This window comes from Pelodiscus sinensis, chromosome 29 (genome assembly GCF_049634645.1).
Source record: "Pelodiscus sinensis isolate JC-2024 chromosome 29, ASM4963464v1, whole genome shotgun sequence".
In the NCBI taxonomy this organism is placed as follows: Eukaryota; Metazoa; Chordata; order Testudines; family Trionychidae; genus Pelodiscus; species Pelodiscus sinensis.
The window spans coordinates 7,595,000-7,622,839 of NC_134739.1; the positions used below are offsets into that span (position 1 = coordinate 7,595,000).

General features: G+C 47.0%; 1 protein-coding gene across 3 annotated transcripts in view; it reads left to right on the forward strand.

Moving 5' to 3' along the window:
* MPP3 (MAGUK p55 scaffold protein 3) overlaps nt 1–27,840 on the forward strand; it is a 73,644-nt gene that overhangs the window by 31,911 nt on the left and 13,893 nt on the right. For 2 of the 3 annotated variants that reach the window (XM_006125715.4, XM_075911285.1), the window contains 11 exons: nt 2,150–2,231; nt 4,545–4,630; nt 7,234–7,308; nt 10,975–11,171; nt 16,668–16,732; nt 19,604–19,624; nt 21,805–21,846; nt 24,141–24,296; nt 25,503–25,583; nt 26,282–26,375; nt 27,664–27,772. In XM_006125715.4, the coding sequence (XP_006125777.1) occupies nt 2,150–2,231; nt 4,545–4,630; nt 7,234–7,308; nt 10,975–11,171; nt 16,668–16,732; nt 19,604–19,624; nt 21,805–21,846; nt 24,141–24,296; nt 25,503–25,583; nt 26,282–26,375; nt 27,664–27,772 (1,008 nt within the window). The remainder of the gene's footprint in view (nt 1–2,149; nt 2,232–4,544; nt 4,631–7,233; nt 7,309–10,974; nt 11,172–16,667; nt 16,733–19,603; nt 19,625–21,804; nt 21,847–24,140; nt 24,297–25,502; nt 25,584–26,281; nt 26,376–27,663; nt 27,773–27,840) is intronic. The other variant, XM_006125717.4, reaches the window with a different exon arrangement.

Genomic DNA, 27,840 nt, shown 5'->3' on the forward strand with positions numbered 1-27,840 from the left:
GAGTGACTCCCATTGGAAGCAAAGAAAGGCTGCACCGTACCACTCACGTTTACATGGCGCACGCCGCTATTGGGCATCCCCTGAGGTGTGTGTGAGGCTGTGCTCCTATGAACCTGCCTGATTCCGGGGACTTGGGCACATACAACTGAAAATGCATAGCACGCTCTTTCCACTTTCCTCATTTCCAGAAAGCGTTCGTTCCGCAAGTCCTTGTATCCTGGTGCTTACCCGGTGTTGGGTCTCGCTAAGTATTTCAACTTGAATTGTTTTCTTCTTTAACAAATAAAAACAAAAACCAACACAAAACATCAGGCGATTCCGTTGAAAAAATGCTACTGGAAGTCCAGAAGCCAAAGCAAAGGTTATGCGTGCCGTATCAATTTGGTCCCCTCGCGCTTCTGCGTTACAACAGTCTTCAGTTATACCCTATTTCCCCAGTACAGTTTTCTACAGTTTGGTAGGGTGTATCTTGTAAGAGGCGCATTGATTGAGGCAGGGGGTCTATCTTAAATTTAAGAAAATGTATGGTACAGTTTTCACAGATTTCCAAACTACCCTGGCTTTTGTTAAGGTTAAGCACGTTTCATAACAGAGGTAAGTATCCTCAATAATCCATACAAATGGATTGTAGTAAAATGCTCAGAATAACATTACTTTTTTTTTACTGTAAGATCATTAAGAATCATAAAATCCCAGGGCTGGAAGAGACCTCAGGAGTCATCGAGTCCAACCCCCTGCCCAAAGCAGGACCAACCTCAACTAAATCAACCCGGCCAGGGCTTTGCCAAGCCGGGACTTAAAAACCTCTAGGGATGGAGATTCCATCCCCTCCCTAGAGAACTCACCCCAGTGCTTCACCACTCTCCTAGGGAAAGAGTTTTTCCTAATATCCAACCTAGACCTCCCTCACTGCAATTTGAGACCATTGCTCCTTGTTCTGCCATCTCTCACTACTGAGAACAGCCTCTCTGCATCCTCTTTGGAACCTCCCTTCAGGAAGCTGAAGGCTGCTCTCAAATCCCCCCCTCACTCTTCTCTTCTGCAGACTAAATAAGCCCAAATCCCTCAGTCTCTCCTCGTAGGTCATATGCTCCAGCCCCCTCATCATTTTGTTACCGTCTGCTGGACCTTCTCCAATGCGTCCACATCCTTTCTTCAGCAGGGGGCTTAGAACTGGACACACTACTCCAGATGTGACCTCACCAGTGCTGAATAAAGGGGAATAATCACTTCCCTAGATCTACTGGAAATGTACCCTAAGATGCCATTAGCCTGCTTGGCTACAAAGACACATTGTTGACTCATATCCAGCTTCTCATCCACTGTAATCCCCAGGTCCTTTTCTGCTGAGCTGCTGCTTAGCCTGTCGGTCCCCAGCCTGTAACAGTGCTTGGGATTCTTCCGTCCATAAAATTGTGGAACGGAAAGGACCTTGAGGGGTCATCTAGTCTAGCTCCCTATACACAATACAGGACTTATCATCCCTGACAGGTGTGTGTCTAACTTGCTCTTAAAAATCTCCCTGATGGACATTCTACAACCTCCCTGGGCTGTTTGTTCCCACACTTAACTATCTTGACAGCTAGGACGTTTTTTCTAATGTCCAACCTAAACTGCTTATTGCTTCTCGTCCTATCCTCAGGGGTCAAGGAGAACAATTTTTCTCCTTCCTCTTTGTTACACCCTTTTAGGTACTGGAGAACTGTTACGTCTTCCCCCAGTCTTCTCTTGTCCAGACTGAACCAGCCTAATTTTTTTCAATTTTCCTTCCTATGTCACATTTTCTAGGCTTTTAATCATTTTTGTTACTCTTCTCTGGAGTTCCTCCAGTTCAACCGCCTCTTTCCTGAATGTGGCACCCATAACAGGACACTAGACTCCAGTTGAGACCTAATCTACATAGAGTATAGTGTGGAAGAAGGGATTGCACATGTATTTACCCGTTTGATTAACACATAAAACCGTGCCCATGCACATATTGGGTTGATGGCAAAATTAGTTAAGCAGGAAGACAAAATGTACTCACCGTCTTCCCGCTAGGAAAAGAACACATTCCGTCTTTCAGAATTCATATCCGTTTTTTCATTGTTTCACTGTTCAGTGTGCTCTGGGTAAGTGCTTCATTTTGGTTTATTTATGTATCTTTCAGGGAGCCACCATCAGAAGGGATGAGCAAACAGGGGCTGTGATTGTAGCGAGAATCATGAGAGGTGGGGCAGCTGACCGCAGTGGTAGGTTTCAGAATACAAGCCATTTCAGTATACAATGGACATACTCCTCGGTAAAACTTGTACCAGGTTATAACAACGAAAAACTAGGGTGAGGCCGCAGCAAAGCCAGCTGTTTGAATACTGACATTTGCCAGCTGGCTAAGTAATGCTTACACGGCACATCTCCAGTCTCCACGGGGTTGATTCTTAATATATCTGACCTTGCACTTCTTGGAGGCAGCTGCATTCGAATTTATTAACTGAGCTTGAATTGAGCTTGCGTGGGGATATTTAGATCTACAGAACAAAGTATTGAAGTGTCATTAATGTTGGCTATAATTTGTCCTTCTTAATACAGTGGTAATATAATCCCAATGCTAATGCATGACTGTGATGAAGAAAGATTAGTACATTTCCGCTTTCTTCTAGTCTCTTATTAGCATTTTTCATTTGAAAATAATCTGATACGAAGTTTATTGTGATGGGGCCTAAACCAGTGCTATTAGCATTTCCACTTGACATCAACAATGTGCCTTTTTAATCAGATTCTCTAATAATATGGACAATAGGATACAAACTGCCAATAGAATGAGGAAGACTAGTCTCAAACTCCAAATTAATTTTAAAAAAATTGCAAGAAGGTCCCTCCCTCCCCTTTCAACCCAGAACCTTGGGGTGCTTTGTGCTCCTAATACTGGTGATCTAACACACTATGGCTACTGTCCTGACCCTTTTCAAAGGTCTCTTTATAGTAGCTTTTTGTCACGATATTAGATTGAAATAAGAGTGTCTATCAAGCTGTCCTATTAGTACTAACTTTAGGCATAGCTACATTTTTGGGAAGATTGTTGCTCTTCTTCCGGTGTTTGATTTAGTGGGTCTGGTAAGGACCGGCTTAATCAAAAGCTGACGGTACCCCTTCATCAACCCTGGAGGTGGGGCCGCCTCAGAAAATCGATGCCAGGTGCATCAACTCCAGCTACACAATTCACGTAGCTGGAGTTGTGTTTCTTGCATCGATTTTTCTCCATTGGTGTAGACCTGGCCTAAGTCTTCCTGTCAAAGGTAAAGGTCAGTGAAGAAATAAGGTGGTCTGTAATTTACATAAATTGGTAAGACATCCTTTAAGCTGACCCATAGTGACTGTAAGCCGTAGCATTCTGTGCAGAACTTCTCACGGATATCTGAGAATTCCACGTCAGAGCAGATGGCGAGAGAGAGATTCCTCTGATACGAATGTGAGCTGCTGGCTGTTTATTTCACTGTGACGTTCTAGTATGGTCAGTAACTTGTACTGATGTTACTAGGAGTACAAAACTGGACAGTGTGAGCAAGCTTCAAACCTATATGGTTTGCTCTAGGGCAGCAATTCTCAAACTTTTTTCCTTATGACCCAGTTGAAGAAAATGACGAGGAGTCCTGTGGCACCTTATAGACTAACTGAAGTGTAGGAGCATAAGCTTTCGTGGGCAAAGACCCACTTCGTCAGATGCATGTCATGACATGCATCTGACGAAGTGGGTCTTTGCCCACGAAAGCTTATGCTCCTACACTTCAGTTAGTCTATAAGGTGCCACAGGACTCCTCGTCGCTTTTGCAGATTCAGACTAACACGGTTACCCCTCTGATACTTGAAGAAAATGGTTGATGCCAACAGAATTTGACTGGGCCAAGCCCAGGCAGGGGATTCAGTTTCAGATACAGGTGCAGGGAGGTTCTGAAACAGCTTGGTAAAAATGGTCCTTCACGGCAGTTCTATTGCACCGAGCCTGTGGGTAGATGCTGAACTTCTGACCGTTACTGTTGGGCACGTGGGTTGCCAGGTGTCCTCTCTCTCTCCCCATTGCCATATTAAGTGGTTATGGTTCATTGCTGAAAAGTGCCAAGTCTTGTGTGGGCAGGAGACTGAGAGATGCATTGTTGGTAGAGCCTGGGGGGTCAGCAGCTTCTGCAGCTCCCCCCCCGGGCAAAGTGTGTGTGGGGAGCCAGTTCCACACCCCCAGAAGGGGTGGAGCTTCAGGAGGAAGGGGAGGGGGCTGTGGGTAGCCAGCCCTCCCTCACCCCATCCCTTAGAGCTGTGCAGAGTGGCGCAGTGCTCCAGTGGCTATTTAAAGGGGCCCAGGGCTTCAGCTGCCGCCACTGCCATAGTAGCAGAGGCCAGGAGCCCCAGTCCCCTTTAAATCACCAGGCCCTGAGGCAACTGCCCCCTGTTGGCCACCCTGGGTAAAGGAATACAGGACTAGTATGGTACAAACAGTTAAAAAGGGCGTGAGTCGTAAGTGACCAGCAACTTAACAGGCTGAGAGTTAAACTAATCAGTTATGTTGTTTTTAGGTCTGGTCCACGTTGGAGATGAGCTGAAAGAAGTCAATGGGATTGCTGTGCTTCATAAACGGCCGGAAGAAATTAGTCAGATTTTGGTCTGTTTTTATTTTTTTACGTTGAGATCTATTTTTATCACCAAGTTGGCTTGTTCAAGCAGTAGATCAGTGACCCTGCGCCCTCAGTGCATAATATTACACAGGTGTAACTGGGGAAAAGCTTGGGCGCTCGTTACATTGTGCTCTGTTTATCCATTGAGTGTTTAACGTTCAGCTTTAAAAGTTGCATGAAACTTTGAGCTTGATGCTGAATAGGACAAATATAATACACAGAAGTTATCTCAGGATCCAAGGGTTGGAAGAGACCTAAGAACGTCTTCGAGTCCAAAACCCTGCCCTCAGCAGGACCAACCCCAGCTAAATCATCCCAGCCAGGGCTTTGTCAAGTCGGGACTTAAAAACCTCTAGGGCTGGAGATTCCACCGCCTCCCTAGAGAACCCATCCCAGTGCTTCCCTCACCCTCCTAGGGAAACTGATTTTCTGAATATCTATGGTTCTTACTAAGAACTTTGCTTTCATGTTTGTTTATAACAGGAAAATTGCAGATTTAAAAAAAAAAACACGTATCTTTAAAATATTTGCAGTGTATTCTAGGGATATAAAATCCCATTTAAGCAGTTAAGTGGCTAGGTGTTATGTTTAACTGGTTAACAGCTTAAATGGGGTGGTGGAGGGACGCTCACCTAGTGCCCCCTACACCTATGGTGTGGCAGGCTGCTCCAGCCAGGCTGTGCCGCTGCACCTGGGGATTACTTTGGCCAGGCTTGAAGGCCTGTTGTAGGCCGAGGACTGGCCCAGATGGGCTGGTGGAGGGTTGTTCCAGCTCAGCTGGGCCACTGGTTAACCATTGATATCCCTAGCGAATTCATGATGTGGTGTGCTAGGGAGCTGAAAGAAGCCTCATGTCAGAGACATGGGCCTTACCTACATGACTGCACAGCTGCAGACCTCCTTCCTTACCCCCTGTGGCATCTCACTTTCATGCTTAAAGCCCCACTCAGACCCTCACCTTCCCAACCCTGCTCAGGTCTGCCCCTTCACGCCTCTGCTCGTCCCAACAGGGCCCTGCCCCCACGTGAACGTTCCCTCCCCCCATTTCCTACCCCCTCTTGTGCCTTGGCTCCTCATAGTCTGAGGAATGAAGCTGATGGGTCTGGGAGGCAGGTTAGTTCTGGATGAGCCAACTCGGTTTCGGAGCAAAACGGATATGCCGACTAAGGGGAATAGCGGCGTTTCACTTGGCCATTTCACGAGTGGCTCGTAGAGAGAAGTTGAAGGTGGAATCTCTGGGCCAGTGAAGTGATGAGTTTTGGACACTGGATATTTAACGAGATGAGCCCTGAAAAATATGTAGAAAACAAGACAAAACCTTTTCAAGCGCTCCTTTTTGAATTTTATTTGCCAAATACAGTCAGCTGGAAGATTGACCTGGCTTGGTTCGGGTCCTGAACTCAATTAATTTTTGTTTTTTTGGAAAGGGAAATGAAAATGCCCGTACTTCATTGGAATCTCTGCTCTGAGGTAGGGCTGGGGACTTTACTAGGCAGGCTGCCCCCGAGGGAGAGAGCTACCCCAGCTTTCTCTCACCACAGCAGCTTGGGGCCAGGTGAGAAGCGCCTCTCCATGGCCACTGCAGCTCCAGCGGGCACAGCCGGGGAATGGATGCATGTGTCGCACCTGAGGCAGGTCCAGGTTCATCTGCCTCCTGTGCTCCCCAGCTAGAGGGAGGAATTGAGGAATGCAGCAAACTGTGCACTTTCCCCTCGCTCCCTGGCGAAGGGGACCAGCCTGCAATGTTCCCATATGAATGTGTGTGTGGGAGGGAGCTTCAGTTCCCCTCTCACCCTCCTTAAAAGGCAGCTGGGGTGTGGGAGGCTCGGGGCTAGAGCAGTCCCGACTGGTGATTCTGTCTCTTTTCTCTATGGTTTTAGGAGCAGCAATCCCATTCTAGGCATATCCTATTTTCCTGGTGTAACCGCCACCGGGCAGATTTGAACCTGTAACCCACACACTGCTTCACCCTGGCACAACCAAACCCTGACCTTGCATTATGTTAAGAGGAAGCCGTATACTGAATTTGATGGGCCTAGTTCTTCCTGTGTAGGAGGAGTTCTTGAACAAATAGCCAGACAGACAGACAGACTCTCTCAAATAGATAGTAGCTTTTGTACTTAAAAAAAAGACACAGTTGTATTATTCTGTGAGCCGTGAGTTAGGTCCACATTGACAAATGAATGTAATCATGAACTGTGGAGTGAGATTTTAGTGCAAGCCTCAATACGGGCCTAGCTTTGGAGTCGCTATACCTGACTCCATCATAAGGAGGATACCGCACAGGGTAACACATACAAGCTACGTCTACACTGGCCCCTTTTCCGGAAGGGGCATGTTAATTTCAGAGGTCGTAATAGGGAAATCCGCGGGGGATTTAAATATCCCCCGCGGCATTTAAATAAAAATGTCCGCCGCTTTTTTCCGGCTTTTAGAAAAGCCGGAAAAGAGCGTCTACACTGGCCCCGATCCTCCGGAAAAAGCGTCCTTTTCCGGAGGATCTTATTCCTTCATAAACGGGCATATTCTGCAGCATTTCTGTGCACTGTTTCAATTGCAATAAATGTGTTTTTCTTTTTTTTCCCTCCAGGCTCAATCTCAGGGTTCAATCACATTAAAAATAATTCCTGCCATCAAAGAAGAAGATCGCCTGAAGGACAGCAAGGTACGCACCCTGTGGCAATGCTGCAACCCGTGTTTTGTAAATCTGAGGTGTAGTTCTGCCATTCTTGTGCGTGGAAGGTGCTCGCTGATTTCAGTGGGGTGTCACATGTGCCGAAAGAGGCCCTACATTGATTGGTATCTAAAGGAATGATAAACCTCTCGGAAAGAAAAGTTCTGCTAAAGAGAAATAATTTGGATGGTTCCAGGCTGTAGGTGAACTAGGGATGTAAAATCCTGGTTAATCAGCTAACCTGTTAAATCTTAGGTTTAACTGGTTAATCAGTTGAGTGGGATCCTGGCAGCAAGAGCCAGCAGCCCTGGGTTTTGGGTGGGCAGCTTCTGCTCTCGGCCCCCTTTCCACAAGGCTCCCAGCTGCTGCTGCTGGCTCCCCTGAACCGGGCGATGGGGGGGAGCAGCAGGAGCCAGCAGCCATGTGAAGGCGGGGGGGGGGAGGGGGAAGGGCGTATCCTGCTCCCACCTCCATCCCCTTGTGTGCAGGTGACTGGCTCCTACTTTCAGCTCTCCATGCATGGGGCTGGAGCAGCCCTCTTTCTGCAGCTCCTCCCGGGTACCCCTTACCTGGTACCCGGCAAGCATCACCAACCAGTTACCAGTTCACATTCCTAATGTGGACACGAATTTTGCGACACGCTGGGGTATAAATCTTCTCCACACTAGGATGAAAAACCCACGTGGACCCTGCTGCCCCGCGCTGTATGTTCCTTAAAATTTAATCCGCACCCATTTCAGAACGGATCAACGTGCACAGCAGGCGCGAGGGGGGGAGAGGTTCGCGTTGGCTTACCAGGAAGTAAGCTTCAGATTAGCCTCCGCTCCTGACGCATCTTCCTTCGTCGCATTTCCAATACCCAGCTGTTCCTCTCGCGCCGTAAAGCCACCGCTCTTCTCCCGGCCTGCGTCACTCTCACGCTGACGACTGCAAGCGCCTCCTTGCTGGCCTGCTGGAAAGCGTCTCAGGGCAAAATGCTGCTGCCATCTTCCTGGCACGTAGCTTGGACTGCTCTACCCCATTCCCTCTGAGTGCCCTCCACAGGCTCCAGCTGCTTCACTGCATCAGTGCAGATGTCCAGCCCTCCCCTGTAAGACTTCCTCTTATCCTCACGTCAGGCAAGGCCAGGGTTTGGTTGTGGGGGGGCTGACGCTCCCCCTCCCCCGATTCACATAGGGAGGCTGTGACGGCGCGTTGGGGGTCCCCCGTCTCCTGCACCCCGAAATGGCACAAACAGATTGCACCAGCTGGTGGAAGAGAGGAATTTTATTTCCTCTCCAGGTTACAGCACAGCACAGATGTAGTCTGGTCACAGAGCTGGGCTAGGATGCCTCAGGCCCCCTTGAGATGGGGGGAGACTGGGCCCCTAAACTCCAGCCCCTTTCCCTAGGCTGTCTCCTCCATGCTTCCAGCCAGCAACTCACTAACTCTCTTCCAGCCCTGCCCCCCAGCCAGGGCAGCATTCCACCTTCCTTTGTTCCTCTCCATGGGGGGTGTCTGGCCACACTGGTTTGCATAGTGACTCATCCTGTTTTGCTGGGTCGTGGTACCCACAGCAGCCAGTGGGGGTTACCCCAGAGCCAGCAGCATAGAAACTAGCCAGGTACCCCCACTACGTCACAGTGGCATAAACAGAATTCCTCCTAAACGGGAAAAGCTGAGGCCACCAAATTCGGTGTGCAGCTTCCTCTTGTCGTCACTTACAGCATGGGAAAGGGTTTGGTTGTGGGTGGGAGGGAGGCAGCAATGAAGCTTCCCCTCTGTGTATACAGGGTCACATAAAACCACACCGAAAAGAGACAGAATCAGCAGGCTGGTGAAAGGGGCTAGCTGGGTATTCCTCCCCCCCCCATCCAAGACTGCCCCAGCCTCAAGCCTCCCACCCTCCAGGCACCCTTAAAAGTGGGGGGAACTGAAGCTCTCCCCCTCCCCCATTCATACGGGAACATTGCTGGCTGTTCCCCTTTGTCGGGGAGCGAGGGGAAAGTGCCCAGTTTGCTGTATTCCTCACTCTGGCTGGGGCGCACAGGGGGCAGATGAATCTGGACCTGTCCCAGTTGGGAGACATGCACCCCTCCCCCAGCTGAGGCTGCTGGAACTGCCTTGGCCATGGAGAGGTGCTTCTCACCTGGCCCCAAGCTGCTGCGTTGAGAGAGGACTGGAGTTCTCCTCTCTCCCCGGGGCAGCCTGCCTCCTGAACCCCTGATAGCTAGTCTTACCTCAGAGCAGTGATTTTAATGAAGGGAAAAAAAAGAGTTAAGGACTTGTACAGTGTTAGGTAAATCTTCTTGGCAATTCATAAATCCACTTTAGATCCTTTCCGAGATTTTCTGCAAGTTGCATTTCTCTTATGATTCCCACAGTAAGAGGCCTAATAATATTTGGCCGATTGCTTGTTACAGAGCCTTCCAGATCTGGTGTCTGTTTGTGTAGTGCAAAACCAGTTGTACAAGATTGGATACAGCTTTTACAAGTAGTAAATCTATTACCAAACTTCTGTTCCAGTTACTATTTCTATAGTGCCCCCTCCATCATCCCTTTCCTTATCTTCCTTCTGTCTAGTTGTTGCAGTTTGTTCTACTGAGGGCATGTCTACATGTTCACAAAACTTATGTCGACACCCAAAAATCGACAAAAAAATTGCCAGAGGGTGTTCACACTTGCTCCCCCTGTTGACAGATCATGTCCAGATTGGGGGCACCATCGTCGACGGTGTGAGTAGTGCACCATGGGTACATATCCCACAGTGCCATGTTATGGGAAGGCAGAACTGATCCTTGTGCATCTTGGGATTTCCCCCTCAGTTCTCCCATAGCCTCTTTAGCTGCCCGGAGGGGCATCATGAATAGCTCTGAGCTCTCTGTGCTGAGGAATGTCAAAGCAGCACAGCGTCTGTCTCCAACCCCCTGCAGCAGCGGTTCCTAGTGGAGGGCAGAACAGGAACAGTCCAATGATTTGCTCTTTGTTTGCTCCCCAATTGGAGCAGCTCATTCAGACACTTCCCACAGCTTTGAAAGGGAAGGGGGTGCATGCTTGCAGGGCAGCAGAGATCACAAAACACTGAGCAGAGCCATCAGTGCAGGCATTGTGGGATACTGGCAGAAGCAGAGCAGAGCATTGTGGGATACTTGCAGAAGCCAGTTTTGTTGACAAAACAAACAGCAGAGTCTACATTGGCTCTTTGTCAACGATAAAGGGAGGGTTAAAGAAAAAAGTCTCTTGTAGGGGGCGGAAGTTTTTGGTCGGCAAAACTCAGCATTTTCCCCAACGAAAGTTTCATGGCAGTGTGAATGCTCTCACTGTTATGTCCACAAAAGGCAGTTTTTGGCAACAAAAGTTGGTAGTGTAGACAAAACCAGAGTGGTGTCCGTTGGGACTGTCTTTGCAGATGCTTATGCCCAGCACAGTGTGACCCTAGTTCTTTTGTGGGTCTTGCTCTGCTACCACAATACTTCATTTTTCTATGTGGTATGAGAGTCACATTTTCTACAGCCGGAGACGTCTGCAGGTCAGACTTGTCTATAATCTTGATACTCTTCCATCTTTGTGTGAAACCCTACCATATGCACCAGTGTTCAGGGCCGGGGAAAGATTCTAAAAGCGCTTAAAAATTCTACAAGGGAGAAGAAGCAAAGAGTATGTTGTTTTTTCTTGAAGGTTTTTATGAGGGCGCTCTTCTCCTATAATCCAAAAGAGGACAAAGCCATTCCCTGCCAGGAGGCAGGGTTGCCGTTTCAGAAGAGGCACATCTTAGAAGTGGTGAGCCAGGATGATCCCACATGGTGGCAAGCAAAGCGTGTTGGCGATACCAACCTCAGGGCGGGATTGATCCCTTCAGAACAATTCCAAGAAAGGTTTGTCGGTGACAGTTGTGGGATGGTTCATTCATTAGCCATATCATAACGTGACATTATTTTTGTGCTTCTTTTAGTGCATCAGCACTTTGTTTGGAGACATTACTCCTTCTTAAAAGCATTAACTATAGGACATGCTAGACTGGCTTAGACCAGAAAGCTATCTACTCTGGCATCCTGTCTCTGAAATTGGCTACTACCAACAGCTCTAGAGAAAGGTACTAAAATCCTCCCAAATTGACAAATTACACAAATAATTTTCCTAACTGAGGCTGTAAATGGATAGTTTACGTCCAGATGCATGAAAGCTGATATAGTTTCTTCTTTATTTATCTAGTGGAAGTGTCTCTCCTTTGAATTTTTATAAGTTCTTGACTTTATGGATACCATGTGGTAATGAGTTCCACAGGCACCTTATATATTGCATCACAAGTATTCTCATTGATTCAGTGTTAGAAATACTTTACACAGGAAGCTGTTTTGTGATTACAACTCATTTTATCTCTCTGTGCTTCACGTTTCTCCTCTACAAAATGGAAACCCTTCCAATATCTTCTCCAGAGTGAGGGTTTTGATGATACATTTAATTTGAAGGTTAAATGCGTGTGTAGAAGGGGCGGTCTGAGTGGACTATGTTACGCAAGGCAGCTGTCAGAGTGGTGAAGCAAAATGCCTTTCCTTTCTGTTAGGCAAGAAGACTGCATAGTTTAGTTCAGTGGTTTTCAAACTTAGGTTCATGACCCAGTACTGGGTGGGAACGTCGGGCGCTGGATCTCATTGTTCCAGAGGGATCAGGTGACCCAGTGGGGGGGCTGAGGCAGCAACCTGCCTGTCCTGGAGCCACAGACTGCACTACGTCCCAGAAGCAGCCAGCAGCAGGCCCGGCTTCTAGATTGGGAGATAGGAGCACACAGAGCCCTGCACACTGCCCCTGCCCCGAGCACTAGCTCCGCACTCCCATGGGCTAGGAACCTGCTTCTGGGGTGCAGCCTGGTCTGCAGTGCCAGGAGAGGCAGGAAGCTGCCATAGCACCCCCGCTACCCCATTCAAGGTAAGCCCCTCCTGCCCCAGCCCTGACCCCCCTCCAAGGCCAGAGCCTCCTCCTATAGCCCAAAGCTCCCATCCCCAGCCCCACCTCGGAGCTCGCACTCCAGTCAAATTCTGTTGGGTTGCAGCATCAACCATTTTCTTCAACTGGGTCATGAAGAAAAAAGTTTGAACCCCCCTGGTTTAGGTTACGTGACAAATCTTGTAACCTCAATACTTGTAGCAAACAAGATTTAATGTTGGTTGTTTTTACCGACTTAGCGTTTTGGCCGCTTCCAGACAGACGTGAGATGGAACGTGGAAGAAAGGTGGCCAGTGCTGGTACCATGGGTGGTGGGTGAACTGGCTTGGGAACGCTAGCTTCAAGCCCCGCCTCTTCTGCCTGAGGCCCCGCCCCTTCCATGCCCAGCAGAGCCCAGCCCCACTGTGGCCACTGGCCCCTGCCCTGTGCCCCCATCCCACCCCATGTGGCCTCTGGCCCCTGCCTCAGACTAGCTCCTCCCCCACCAAACGCCAAGGTGGATGGTCTGTGTGGCTCCAGTCTTCCCAGCCTTCGAGGGTGGTGTTGCCAGGTAACCTGATGTGACGGCGTGTTGGGGTTCCCCCGTCTCCTGCACCCCTGTAGTGGCACAAACTGACTCCACCAGCCAGTAGAATAGAGGGAGTTTATTGCTCTCCACGATACAGCACAGGTGTAATCTGGTTACAGGAACTGGGGCTAGGAGGCCTCAGGGCCCCCCCTTGAGATGGAGGGTGGCTGGGCCCTACAATCCCAGGCCCCTCCCTAGCTCCTTCTCCCCTGCTTCCCAGATAGCAACTAACCAACTCTCTTCCAGCCCTGCCCCCCAGCCAGGGGCGGCATTCCACCTTCCTTTGTTTCTCTCCCTGGGGGGTAGCTGGTCAGACAGGTTTGGAGCCCTCTTTGCATGACTCACCCCCTGCCCTGCTGGGCCGTGCTACAGACAGCAGAGGTCACCCACAGCCCACTGCCCAGCATAGCAACCAGCAGGTTACCCCCCACTATGTCACACCTGACCCCAGCCTTCCTGACCGCAGAACACAGGAAGGCCAGGCAGCCACAGGAGAGCCGGCTGCCTGCAGAGCAGAAGCAGGAAGAAGTCTGGCGGAGTGTGGGGCCTTATAGGGAAGGCTCTGCCTCCCCCCCAGCCTCTGATCCCAGCCACCCATGCCTGGCGCACCATTTCTTACATAAAAATGATGTAAATTGAATAAGCCATGTAGAAATGACTAAGCTGCAGCAAGGCGCTTGTTTAGCCGCCTAGTTCGCAATTCCAGTCTGCAGTGGGTAACACCAATGAGGAAACGGCCGTTTCAGCCTGCAGCAGATAGATTTAAGCCCACAAAAAACAGAATAAACCAAATGTGGGTTTGGCATGATGATAAATTAAGATGCTGTTGAGAGACATGATAGATGGAGAAAGCGAAACATTGGCTGGAATGGTCCAGGATACCGGAGAGAGGATCCCGAACTGCTGCTTTTTCAAGAATAAAGAGAAACAAGTAATAAATAGACTATAACATGGAACCTACATAGTGAGCAAGATAAACCACAGCCAGTTTTTTTAGTCTAGCATGTGGCCACTGTCAGATACTTGCCTATGGGGCTAGGTGGATTAATTGTCCTGATCCAGCATGGCCAGTCTTCTAATGGACCTGAGAAGCTTTCTAAGGACTTGATTGTACTTGCTCCTGAGCACTGCAGGCTGTTATATTGTGACCTCTTTGCATCTCCTAAGCCATGCCAGAACCCACCCCCACCACCTTACCTTCAGGGCGTCTCTTATTCTGCCTTCCACTGGGGGAGCCTGTGTGTTGGCTATCCTGCTGCTATAAGAGTAGGGGGGGGGCTTGAACCCACCACCCTGCCCTCCCCAGGCAAGTGCCCTATGTCCTGCCACAACCCACCCCACTGCCTCTCCTTTAGGGTGTCCCTTATCCTGCCTCTTCCAGAGTGGGTGGGGTTTGAGCCTCCCCACCCCACCTGAACACCCTATCCCCTAGGCCACGCCAGAACCCACCCCACTGCCTTACCTTCAGGGCGTCCCTTATCCAGCCTTCCACCAGGACAGCCTGTGTGTTGGCTATCCCGCCTTTCCCAGAGTGTGTGTGTGGGGGGGTGTTTGACCCCCCCCATGATTTCTAATACTGAGCCCCTCCTTCCGAGAGAGGAGGCTCTGAGCCCGGTACAGGGCAGACCAACGTGCACGGACCAAGGTCTTTTCCCTTTACACCCACTGTTGCCAGTTCAAGTAGCATCTCTTCCCTCTACTTAGCAGGCCAAGTTTTGTTCTTTTTCCAGGTGGTTTCTGACTGGGTTTAAGTTGAGCCGGGAAGCCTTTGTCACCTGACTTGTCCAAAGCCACCTTTTGTCACTTGGAGATAAGTCCAGAAGCTGCCTCAAAGACTTCCCACTGTCATTTGGGGTTCATTACAGACCTCCCCCTCAAGAGCTGCTACTGCCTGCGGATGGGGAGGGCAAAGGGAGCAACTGCCCCAGGGCCTGGCAATTCAAAGAGCCCCTGGCCCTTTAAATCTCAAACAGAGCCTCAGGTGGTATGCTCCAGATGGAGCGCTGGGGGCCATTGCAGCACAGTGCTGAGGACTGGCTGTCCTAGCCTTGCCCCTTCTGTCCAAGGCCCTGCCCCTTCCACCTGAGGCCCCGCCCCCTCTGAGAGCATGAAGTCATTCCCCCCCCTCACCTTGCCGAGTGGTCTGGCTATTCAGTCAGCCCCCCCTGCAACTGGGATTTGGGGCACAGCTCTACTATTGCTGCTGGGAGCCAAAGATGAGGGGAAATGCTTCCAAATGGTTCCCGTTTTGGTTGAGAAGACCTGAAAGAGGCCACCCTGAAGAACGACTAAGGTCCAGATAGAGAGAAACTCCCGTGGAGAATCACCGCAGCTGCTGAGATGGGAACAAAGAGAAACTACTCCAAGTGCTTTCGTTTTTCCTGCAGGACGGTGGGGGTTCCCCATTCTGCTTCTGGGAACCAGTGAGACCAGAACTGCCTGCCCAGTTTACCACTTCTATAGGGGAGAATTACTGCAGCAGAAGCAGAGTGTAGCAATTAAGGCTTCCTCTTGTGGTAATGTTCTAGGCTCTTTTGAAGTTTCCCTGACAGACGTGGTTGCTTTATGGAAAGATGAGGAGAGTTTGAAAGGGGCTCTTGCCTGCAAACGCACCAGCTGAACCTTGCCACAAATGGCGGTATCTTAGAACAGCCTGTGATTGTTGAAGAGAAGCAGGCAGACGGCTCCTGCAATGATTTCAAAAGCCCTGTCACGTATTTTGTACTAATACTGAGCTTTACACACGTCAAGTTCTTAACACAATAACAGAAAAGCATCAGCTTTTACCTTCGACTAAAATACGAAGGGTGGTTGTCAGACGGGTGCCTCGCTCTTTAAATGCAAAGAGGTTGGTGGTGTAGGATGAAAATTTTCACACTGGCAACAAAGCCGTGTGGTGCTGTTACACTGCTGCTAGCTGCCAAGCATCTTGCCTTCATAAAGTACTGACATTTGAATTAAAAATTAATCTGTAATAATCTCCGCCGCCAAACGTATCGGAACCAGGTCCTTGCAAGACTCGCTAAATTGAACCCCAAGAGATCGATCTCCGCAGCATCGATTTCTTGGTAAGTGAAGACCAGCCTTCAGCATTTGAGTATTTGGCTCATTTATAGTGATAGAAATGTAGCCGTGTTAGTCTGGTGAAGCTGGAACAAAAAACAGGACTATGTAGCACTTTAAAGACTAACAAGATGGTTTATTAGGTGATGAGCTTTCATGGGCCAGACTCACTTCCTCAGATCAAATAGTGGAAGAAAATTGTCACAATTGTCATAATTGGCTCATTTATAGCTGTCTCAGTCTCTACACAAGATCCGCTTCCAGCTAGCTCAGTTGGTATGTTTGATTTTTATGGACTAAGCATGAAGCTCCAAGACCATCCAGCAGGACCTGGGTAATTTCTGAATGTCGTATCTTTGAATTCTAATAATTGGGCTGAATAGTAATCTCACACGGTTAATTATTCATTGAATTCAGTAAGGTTGGAGAACACGATAGTAGCTTATAAAACGTGAGAATGAAATCAGGATGCTTCGGTTTTTGTTTTATTTTTTTGGTACAGAGATGGGAAAAAAAACCCAGTGGGAATAGAAACACTTTTCATACTTTCATCTGTATTTCTGGTATATTCATCTTTTGGCATCTTTTTCCACCTGTTACCTAGCAATGACAATTTGAAGTCATTACATTTAATATTTAAAAACCGCATCTAAGCCAGAATCAGATGAGTTTGCCTGTTGCCAAGTGTTGCCAGAAAAAGCTTTGAAACTTCATCCTCCATACCATCATATGTATAACCTGTCTCTCTATAAAATTATTTTTATACATCACTCACGTGTAACTATTTAATATTTAGGCGTTTGAATTATAGAAGAACTATAGGCACTCTGCAAAACTCGAAAACTGTAAAGAAGCCATTATGTAAGTTTCAACAGATCTTTATTTCTTCAATGAATTCACTGTTGATATGGAAACTTTTCAGTAGGTTGCCGTGATTTTACTCATGTGCTTAAATATTTTTGTATACTCATAGATAATGTTCATGATGATTAGCTGTCACTTGCAATGTTCCCTCTAATCTTTTCCATCCAGGTGTAGATTTTTTTTTATGGTCAGCCAGGCATATACAGATATGCACTGCTAGGAGAAACACAAACCTAGCTACGGGTGCTCTGCTGATCAGCTGGGCGGCATAGGAATCTTTCCTGAGTGGGCTGCATTAGATACGGAAGGGTTTGGGTTTGAGTATTGTCATTCCCAAGCATTCAAAAATGAAAATAAAAAAGAAGAGTGAGCCCCCCAAAGTCATGAGATTTGACCTTAAAGTCAAGAGATTTTAAAGATGATAAACTTTAGATTTGTTATTTACTAGCTGGGCTTTGTGCTTCAGAGGTGTTTGTGGATAGGAACAGGGGGGGTCACATTTTTAAAGTTTTCTTTGCACCCGTAAGGGCTGGAAATGGGCTTAAAGCTAAGAAAAGAGGGGAAAGGGGAAGCTAAGATTCTCACATATTCTTAGGATTTAAAAAGCTGGGGGAGGGGGTTCAAGACCCTTACAAAATAATCCAAGATTGATGATTTAAAAACAAACAAATGAAAACAAAGTGTCAGGAACATTTCCCCCTTCTGGCCTTCAAGGAGAATTCAGCACCAGTGTCCTATTTCTTGGCATCTGTGCCATAGGAAGGCTTCCTTTAGCATGTGAAAGGGAAGAGTTATTGAATGTTTATTTGCAGCAGCTGCTGCTAATGAGATGGGGCGGGACGGATCTGAAAGAAGCAAATGATACACTCTCTGGGGTCATAGACTGTAGGATAAAGGCAGTTCTGTGTTACCACTAAGGCTATGTCTAGACTGCAGCACTTTTCCGGGAAATGGTATCTTGGAAAAGCAATGCTGCGTCCAAGGAATGCGTCTGCTTTTCTGAAAAAATTTCGGAAAAGCGAACTCGCTCTTTCACCATCGCTCTAAACCTTGTTCTACAAGTAATAACGGATGTGTCGAAAGAGCAGGTTTTCCCGAAATTTGGTGCCGTGTAGACACGGCAAATTTTGGAAAGGCCTCTTTCGACAGAAAAGTGGAAAAAGACACAAATTGTGGTTTGCAATCTGCGTATCTTTTTCCGACTGACCTTTGTAGTCTAGACGTAGCCCAAGTGCAGCTGGTTAAATACTGTCCTTTCATGGTTACCTTCAGCTCTTCTTGGAGTAAGAAAGCCACGTGCATAAGTGAGGGTCCAGCGGAGGGCAACCAAAATGATTAGGGGGCTGGAGCATATGACTTATGAGGAGAGGCTGAGGGACTTGGGTCTGTTTAGTCTGCAGAAGCGAAGAGTGAGGGGGATTTGAGAGCAGCCTTCAACTTCCTGAAGGGAGGTTCCAAAGAGGATGGAGAGAAGCTGTTCACAGTAGTGACAGATGACAGAACAAGGAGCAATGGTCTCAAGTTGTGGTGGGAGAGGTCCAGGTGGGATATTAGGAAAAACTATTTCACTAGGTGGGTGGTGAAGCACTGGAATGGGTTCCCTAGGGAAGTAGTGGAGTCTCCATCCCTAGAGGTGTTTAAGTCTCGGCTTGACAAAGCCCTGGTTGGGTTGATTTAGTTGGGATTGGTCCTGCCTAGAGCAAGGGGCTGGACTTGATGACCTTCTGAGGTCTCTTCCAGTTCTATGATTCTATGAGGCTAGAATTTGCCCCAGAATTGCCAGATTCCTGTAGAACAAGGGATCTCAAACTCCCTGCCCGTGGGCCAGTCCTGACCAGGGGAGGGGCTGTCTGTTACCAGCTCCCAAGCTCCGCCCCTTCCTGCCATCACCCTTCCCTCATGGCACCTTGTCCCTCTAGCACACGGCTTTGGGGACCACCAAGGGGCCTGGCACTATGTGGTAGCAGTGGTTGCCCCTCTTCCCCCTCCCGTGGTGGCAGGAGCTGCAGGGGAAGTGGATCGCATTGGGGGCTGCTCTTTCTCTGCTGCGCTCAGTTCCCCCACCGCTCTGCCCACCACGAGGCGGTGTGACCACGTCAGGCCTCCCCGATGACCCCCAATGCCACATGCTTGGGAGACGAGGTGCCATCCGGGGGAGAGGTTGGGACGATGACGGGAAGGGGCGGGACTTAGGGGCCGGTAACAGACCAGGGCTCCCTTGCCTGCTGGGAGTCTTGGACCAGTCTGTGCAATGGCTCCATCCTGCCCAGCCCGCAGGCCTGGAGTTTGACCCCCTGAGGTAAAATGAAAGAGGCTGCTGCACACTAGCTGAGACTGTTGGAAAGCAAAGTATGCACGTGTTCAGAAACCAAGCAAAGAAAGCTAGGTCTCAACCTGTTTGCTCTGTGTCCCCCCTCTCCCTCCTAAAGCCAGAGAGTTTTTGGTCTCTCCCCCACCATCTGCTTTCTTTCTCAGTGCTATGTACACATCCACAAGCTACAAAGAGGACAGAGCGTACACACCAGACAGCTGTCGGACAAGTTTATACATCAGTGTTTCCAAATAAAACTGTTTCGGTTAGCTTTTGTTTGGCTGCATACAATGCCGACAGCGTCCTGCCTCCTACTGCTTTTAATAGGACGCTCTGAAGGTAACCAATTAACCAGAGCTGCTGGATTTAATACAACGCTTTTGCAAAGGTTCCTGAGCTAGTGGGAAATATTAAGGGGAAACTATCACTTCACAGAGTCTTTTAGTATCATTTTACTGACTAGCCTCACAACCAAGAGGATTTCTTCTGTTGTGATGATCACTCATGTATCTGCCCATTTTTAACTGTCTCCCCTCTATCTTTTATGCTAACGACAGATGATCAGTCTTCTGAGAAAGGTAGGTTCTTTGCTTATCCTCATGTGGGCAAGCAAGGCCTTTTCCTAAGCAGGCAGGAACTCCCAGAGCAAAGGGGATAATTTGCTTCGTCCACCATTTATTTTTTTGTGAATGAGAATTACCTTCCAAGTTTCTATAAAAATACTCCTGTTTCCAGTTTACTCATGTTTCCAGTTTAATCTAGGATGAGTGCTTTTTGTTAGCTGCTGTTTGGCCAAATCCTGTGTTAATTTATACCTGCTACATCCTGCTCAGGTCCACAGGGATGAGCAGAAATTACAAATAGATGCTGAACTTGTTGCATTTGGAGTTATTAAAAATAGTTGCTTGGACACTTTTTGGGACACCAGTATCAATTTTGTTTAATTTTCTTAGCTAGTAATTTGGACTGCATTTCACTATGTTCCTTTCATTCTAATCAACGGGATTAAGTTCATGTTGTTTATAAACTCCCTTGTGTCTTATTAAACAGCAGGGGGGTTCTTAATTAATGGCTCTTCCTACAGATACCCTTTTCTAAAGGAACACGTTCAATGTGAGAGAATATCTCTGGAATTAAATTTCAACGTCTCTGACTTTGCTTGTGGTACAAATTGCATTCTGTCATCAGCTATCCAATTACTTAGCTTTCGAACTTCAGAGGGGTAGCAGAGTTAGTCTGTAACTGGAAAAACTTAAACAACAAATAGTCTTACAGCACCTTAGAGACTAAGAAAGCATGTAGATGGTATCATGAGCTTTCCTGGGGCACAACCCACTTCTTCAGATGAAAACTTTTGGGGAGAGGTGTCTAGGAGGGAGGAAGAGAAGGAAGAAGCTAGTTAGCAGTGATAAGGGGTGGAAAAGGTTCCTTTAACAGTGGATCTTTACACTTGAAGTTACCACAAATACCTTATGTTACAGCAGCCATAGTATTTCACTATTATGCACCTACATTGAAAAAAGAAACCCCATTAATTTTTCTGAACTTACATGCAAGTATTAGACAGAAAAAAGCTGTTAGTTTGGACTGGCATCTCCTGTTATTTAAGGACTTGATCATACAAGACACTGAGTATTTACTCACTTAAGTAAAGTCAGTACATTGCCTTGAATGTGTGCAAAGTTTTGCGTGAGTGCAAAGTATGAAATGCCACGCGGTTTTCATTTGATAGGTGATCAAGTACAACAACTTTTTAGTATTTTACTGGGTATACATATTATGTTCTACAGATTCTAGTTCTCACATTTTTATTGTGCATGCTCTTGGCTTGTATATTTTATTATAAATGTAGGAGCTAGAGATCCGAAGTCGGTGTCACTCATATGATATCCTGTTTCTTGTCTATCTGGAAAAAGAACAGCACAGAAAAAAACATGAACTAAAAAGGAGAGTCAGCAAGTTTAGGGATCAGAGTGATGCTTCATCTTTGATGTTGTCACTCTCATGCGGAGAGGCACTGGAGTCTTAACAAGAAGAAAAGGCCTGGAATATTAGATCAATTTCAAACCTATATACCAGAGCAGTGACAGAATAAATACCAGCCCTTTCTCTGTGGTGGTGTGTTTTCATGGGCATATGAGTGAACATATAAGCAATATAAATACAGGTTGAACCTCTCTAGTCCGGCCTCCTTGGCACCTAACCAGTGCAGAACCAGAGAATTTGCTGAACCACAGGAGGTCAATTTTGTCTAGCCGCGTTACCAGCACTTCCACTGCTTGCTGGGCTCTTACTAGACAATTAGGGGTAAATTAGAGCTAAATCACAGCACAGAGCACTGAGAGCCAGGACCAGTGGCTGTAAGCAAACTTTGTGGGACCACGGGAAACTTGGCAACACCCATAATAAATGGACACGCAGCTCACTAAAGTCATGCCAGACCACGGATGTGTGTCAGTGTGTGCAACAATAGGGAGCGTCAACCTGTACTAATATGAACTGCACAGATGTGGTGAACAATAATTGTTTTTTCTGAGAGACATTGTCTGAGGTGTTAAATGGGAATCTCCAGTGGAGATGCTAATTTAATGGCATTTTATATAGATCATGAGCCATGGCCTACAGTAGTTCTGTCATTAATACTTGTGTGTATTGATAGTACAAGATGGAGAGCTTTCCTCCAAACCAGATAACATACACAGATAACATACGCAGCGTAACGTCTCTCTTCCCCTTTTCTCATCTTCTTTATTAACAGCGGACTGTGACTGTGAGGGATATTTCAATGGACAATATATAGGTGAGGGACCTAATTCCCATTCCTCTTTCCTGTAATATATGGTGTGTCTAATAATGTGCTTCTGTTTACATCAGTAGTTGCTTTTCATCTGAATTGGTTTCAGGTGAGTTGGTAACGAGAATCCCACAAGGCCCCGGACAGAGCCAGAGCTGAACACCAAATTAAATGATTCAAGAATTCATTCCAAAGCAGCCCCTTTGTGATGGAGACTCAAATACCTCTTTCCCCTGCAGGTTTCCACCTGATAAGCAAACGCAGGTAGTTGTCATGAACGTCCCATGAGGGATGTTGGAGTTTAACTCTCTCAGAGGGGTAGCCATGTTAGTCGGTAACTTTAAAAAGAACGAGTAGTCTTGTGGCACCTTAGCCCTGGTCTGCACTAGGGAGTTATTTTGAAATAACAAGTGGAGCATTCACACAATGATTATTGTTATTTCAAAATAAGGGGCTGGTTATTTCATAATAATAATTCTTGCTTTCCACTAGGAATAGCGCTTATTTTGAAATAGTTATTTTGAAATAGCGGTAGTGTGGGCACTCCACTGGTGCTATATCAAAATAATTATTCCCCGGAGTCATTCAAAGTAATGACTCCCCAATGCTCCTTGGGGCTCTAAGTTGAGGTATCGTGTCCATATGAACAGAGCCTGCCTCGGCCTAATTTCAAGGCTTCCCTGTAGGATGGTCACGCTATTTCGAAATAATTATTTCAGGGGTTTTTATTTTGAAACTAGACAATTAGCCCGTCATAAGATGGGATTTTCAGGTTCTTCCTCCACATTGGTCTTCTCTCCTGAGCCTCCGATCTCTCGCTCCGTGTCTCTTTCTCTCTCTCTCCTCCTCTTCCTCCTCCTGCCTCCCCCCTCTCTCAGCTCTCCTCTGTCTTCTGCCTCTCTCTCTTTCTCTTCTCCCCCTCCTGCCTCTCACTCTCTCTCTGCTCTCCTCTGTCTCTGTCGGGGATGCACGCTCATTCAGGCCCCGCCCCATGGGCGTGTACGCCACTGCCCCGCCCCCCTTTGCCTTCTGCCACGGTGCTCAGCCGACTTCTGCGCTGCTCAGCCGGGCCGCCGCGCGGGAGCAAGTGGCGCAAACAGCCTCTCTCTCTCTCTTCTCCTCCTACTGCCTCGCCCCCTCTCTCTCAGCTCTCGTCCACCTCCTGCCCCCTCTCCGTCTCTCTCTCTTTCTCTTCTCCCCCTCCCGCCTCTCACTCTGTGTTTCTCTTCTCCTCCTGCTGTGTCTCTCTCTGTCCTCCGCCTCCTCCATTCTCCTCTCTGTCTCCTCTGCGTCCTCTGCGTGTGCTTCGCTTTCCTCCTTTGAATCCAGCACCCTTTCCTGACGTCAGAGATGGAGGCTCATCCAGGCCCCATGCCCTTGCTATTCCCTCTGGGTGGCGCTGTTGCCTCCTACCGTGGCGCTCGGCTGACATGCCCTTAGAGACATATGTAGTATCATGAGCTTTTGTGGGCAAAACCCACTTCTTCAGATGAGCTGGAAGCTAGGTTGGAAATAACAGGAACCCAGAATTTATAACAGAAAAAGAAGTTACCTGTCAATAGCAGTACCGGTGCTAATTAGACTCATTGAGTGGGTTGGAAGTGTGCCATCCTTAGCTTTTGATGTAAATGAGGTGTTAAATGCATGGAAGGCAGGCTTTATAATGGGGCATCCAGTTAATATCTTTCTTCAAGCCCAGGGAAACAATGTCAAATTTGCATATGAAGGTCAATTCCGTACTCTCTCTCTCTAATTGGCTTGTGAAATTCCTTTGTAGAAGAATAGCTACTTTTAAATCCATTGATGAGTGCCCAGGCAGATGCTTATCTGTTAATGTTATCGGTTAAACTCTACCCTGCCCCCACGGAGGCGGCTTTCCTGCGCCAGCAAAGCCACCTCCCCAGAGCAGAGCCAGCAGCCCCTGCTCCTGGGGGCAGCTTTACTGTGGGTCTGTGGTATGAGGCTTACTTAAGCTTTATACTCTAGAGTCTGCGGCACGTGTAACCACTAAGATTTTTTTAACAGTTACACGGTTCCCTTATCAAACAACTTTTAACGTCCCGATTTCCCACGGAATAGTATGTATTTATGCTACAGTGGGGGTTAATTGCAGCCATTTATGGAGCTGGGAATTCTTCTAGTCCCACCTTCTCCATCATTATAAACCAACTGGGGCACATGGTGCTTAACAACAAGCCAGTCGCCATCGTATTGAAAGGCCTCAGAATTCTTGGTTCAAAAGAAGCTGAGAGGGTTGGCTAGGAAGATACATCATTGAATGTTTATGTTTTGCTCTTTAGCTGGTTTGAGGAGGAGCTTTCGGTTGAGCCGAAAGGAGAAACACAACAACCACAACGAGGCAAAGCAAACAGATGTCGCTGAGTTCCTAACATACGAAGAAGTCACTAAATATCAGCCGCAGCTGGGAGAGAAGCCGAGATTGGTGGTTTTAATTGGTATGTCAGAGCTGGTCAGAAATTTTCTGTCCAAAATTTTCAGAGGACGATGCCTTTAAAAAAAAAAAGACTTTTAAAATGAAAAGCTGAAAAAAATCCCCCCAGAAGCCACAAAGCAGTATTCCAGGTCTTGGCAAGGTCCTGTATTTACTGATTTCCTGCCAAGATGTTTGGACCAGGACCTAAGTGTTCTTAGGCTGTTAGTATAGTTTATGAAGAATTGGGATTGTTTAGTCTGGAAGAGAGAAGACCAAGAGGGGACATAACAGCTTTCAGGCATCTAAAAGAGGGTTACAAGGAGGAGGGAGACAAATTTATCCTCCTTAACCTCTGAGGATAGGACAAGTAGCAATGGACTTAAATTGCAGCAAGGGAGGTTTAGCTTCTGGTTCTAGTATTCTATGATTCTATGTCAGAGAAAAGGCGGCTCAGTTAGGCTATGTCTACACTGGTGGGTTATTGCGCAAGAACAGCCATTCTTCTGGAAAGCGTCCACACTGCCTGTCTGCTGTCGCGCAAGAAGATTTACAGTACGGCATGGTAAGAAAGGGCTTCTTGCTCAAGATCTATGCTCTTTTTTAACAGGTGTAAGCCCTCTTGCACAGGAGCTCTTGCACAAGAGGGCAGTGTGGATGCTTGGCAGGGGTTTCTTGTGCAAGAAAGCCCTATGGCTAAAATGGCCATGAGCGCTTTCTTGCGCAAGAGAGCATCTACACTCCCATGTATGCTCTTATGCAAAAGCACAGCTGGCACATGGCAGTGTGGATGTTTTCTTGTGCAAGAGTTCTTGCACAAGAACCCTTGCGCAAGATGTTCTTGCGCAAGAAGCCGCCACTGTAGATATAGCCTTAGATTTTCTGCATTTGTTCCATAAGCTGAGCAACTCTGATTCTAGGTATTTTCCTAGGGTAGCTTAGAGTCTGGGGATATCCTGGAAAACGAAATGCTATGACCATAGTGTTTCTGCTGTCATGCCTGGATAAATATCTGGCCTCCTACTGCTTAAAAGTCAAGCTGCCGCAAGTAATGCTCTTTAAAGTAGAATGGGATGGGACAGGAATTTTTGCTGTGCCAAGAACAGATTTCTGTAAGCCTTCTTCTACATCCTCTTTGTGCAACTGGAAAAATAGCCCGTTCATTTATTCTGTTTGCGGTATTTCTTTCAGCCTTTCCCCAAATGTCCATTTTCATTTCCTCATTGCTCAGGTTCTTTGGGAGCCAGACTCAATGAGCTGAAGCAGAAAGTTGTGTCAGAGAATCCACAGGAGTATGGTGTTGCAGTTCCACGTAAGTAACATTAACAAGAATCTGGTGTCCCCACTATATGCTGCGTGCACTCATGCAGTGATTAATCTCACCTCTGTCCACTCTGTTCCTGTTCCCACTATATTTACATAATTTTTTTTCAGAAGCAGCTCAAATTCTTCCCCCTCCTTTTGGAGGGTCTGCATTTTTCTCTCTGATTGACTCGGTATATCGCCCCCCTCTCTCTGGCATGCACCAAATTTGGAATCTTGTCAACTTGTTTGATTTCTATCATTATGCTTCCCCATAGGGACAGATTGCGTCTCTCAATATCCATAAAAACATGAAATTGACAATGGGGGAAGGAATTAGAGTGTAAATCTCAAAAGGTGGAATTAAAATGGGACATTTCTTCTGATTCGGCAAAGAAGAGAAATTTAGGCTTATTTAATGATGATGGTGCTGGATTAGTCACAGAGTTTTAATTCAATTTAATTAAAGACAAAAAAGTTACCCCTAGGAAGTACAGAGCAATGAAGCAGGCAAATGTCTTAAGACAAAGGACTGATATTTTGAAGCCTCGATTAACATGTTAATTCTCTCCATACCCACTGAGCCACAGTGATGTGGGAGCTTGTGCGTCTATTTAGTTTTGGAGGCACGAAAACCCGAGGCAAATCAGCATCCAACGTCTGCAAACCCCATATTTGATGTTCATTATACTGTTTCCTGTCTTCCAGATACAACAAGGTCGAAGAAAAGTCATGAAAAAGAGGGGGTGGAATACAATTTTGTCTCTAAGCAATCATTCGAGATGGATGTACAGCATAACAAGTAGGTTCGCTTTAACATTCAGAAATAGTGTGGCTGGAGCTACAGCATGTGGCGTGTCAAAATGTAGACTATGTGCACACCTACTTCAGTGCAATAATGGGATGGGACCATTTTTCCAGTAAACAGTTGGTTTCAGTTTGCGTATCAATCCACTCAAAGCCTGCGGGAAAAGCAGGTTAGGAACAGTAGGTTGGAAAGAGGCTCCCAATTTAAACCTCCCTAGAACTGTGTTTCTCAAAGTGGTCCACGGACTCACTCTGAGAAAGCTGCTATCAGGCCTCCCTGGTTTGTTTACTTACCGGCTTCACAGACATAGAACCTCGTGGCGCCTAGTGGCTGAGGTTCGCCATTTGCAGCCATGGGGAACTGCGGGAAGCAGCTTTCGCAGAGTGAGTCCGTGGACCACTTCGAGGAACCATGCCCTAGAAGCTTGAAAAGTAAAATTGTTTTCCTGGCTATCTTTATACTGGTCTCTGCAGAAAACGTGAGGTTTCCTCTCACCCTTCTCTAGATTTAGAATTCAGCTGAAACTACCGTAGCACTTTTCCTTTAAAAACGAGTGGCATCTTAGAGACTAACAAAAATATATGGAATCATGAGCTTTCATCAGATGAATTGGAGTGGAAATAACAGAAATCAAGAGATATTAGCCTCATTAACACAGGTCCTACAATTGACAGGCACATCTTCTGCTGTTATATATAGATCTACATATATCTGTGTGCGTGTGTATATATATATATATATATATATATATATATATATATATATATATATATATATATATATATATACACTTATTTCCACTCCATTTCATCTGAGGAAGTGGGTTTTGCCCATAGAAGCTCATAATTCTATATATTGTGGTTCGTTTCTAAGGGTACGTCTAGACTACATGTCTCTGTCGCCAGAGGCATGTAGATTAGGCTACCAGACATAGGAAAATGAAGCGGCGATTTAAATAATCGCCGCTTCATTTAAATTTACATGGCTGCCGCGCTGAGCCGACAAACAGCTGATCAGCTGTTTGTCGGCTCAGCGCGATAGTCTGGACACGCGGGTGTCAACATCAAAGGTATTTGTCAACCACCCAGATAAACCTCCTGGGATGACACCCTCCCACCTCCCGCTGTGAAAATTGTTCCAGATCCCTTAGAGATCCCTGCTTTTCACAACTCCCTGAAATTTGAAAAATGTAAAAAAAAAAAAAAACCCAGCTGTCAAAGTTCTTGAGTTTCCTTTGCTTTATGACATCGAGTCATGGAGGACGACTACTTTAACGTTTCAGATTTGTTGAACACGGTGAATACAAAGAGAATCTGTATGGAACTAGCCTCGAGGCAATCCAATCTGTGATGGCCAAAAATAAAGTTTGTTTGGTGGACGTGGTACCGGAAGTAAGTACAGCTGCTTTTAAAATGGCTTCTGATTGGGGGCGGGAGGCAGCCTCGCCCCAGTGGTCAGG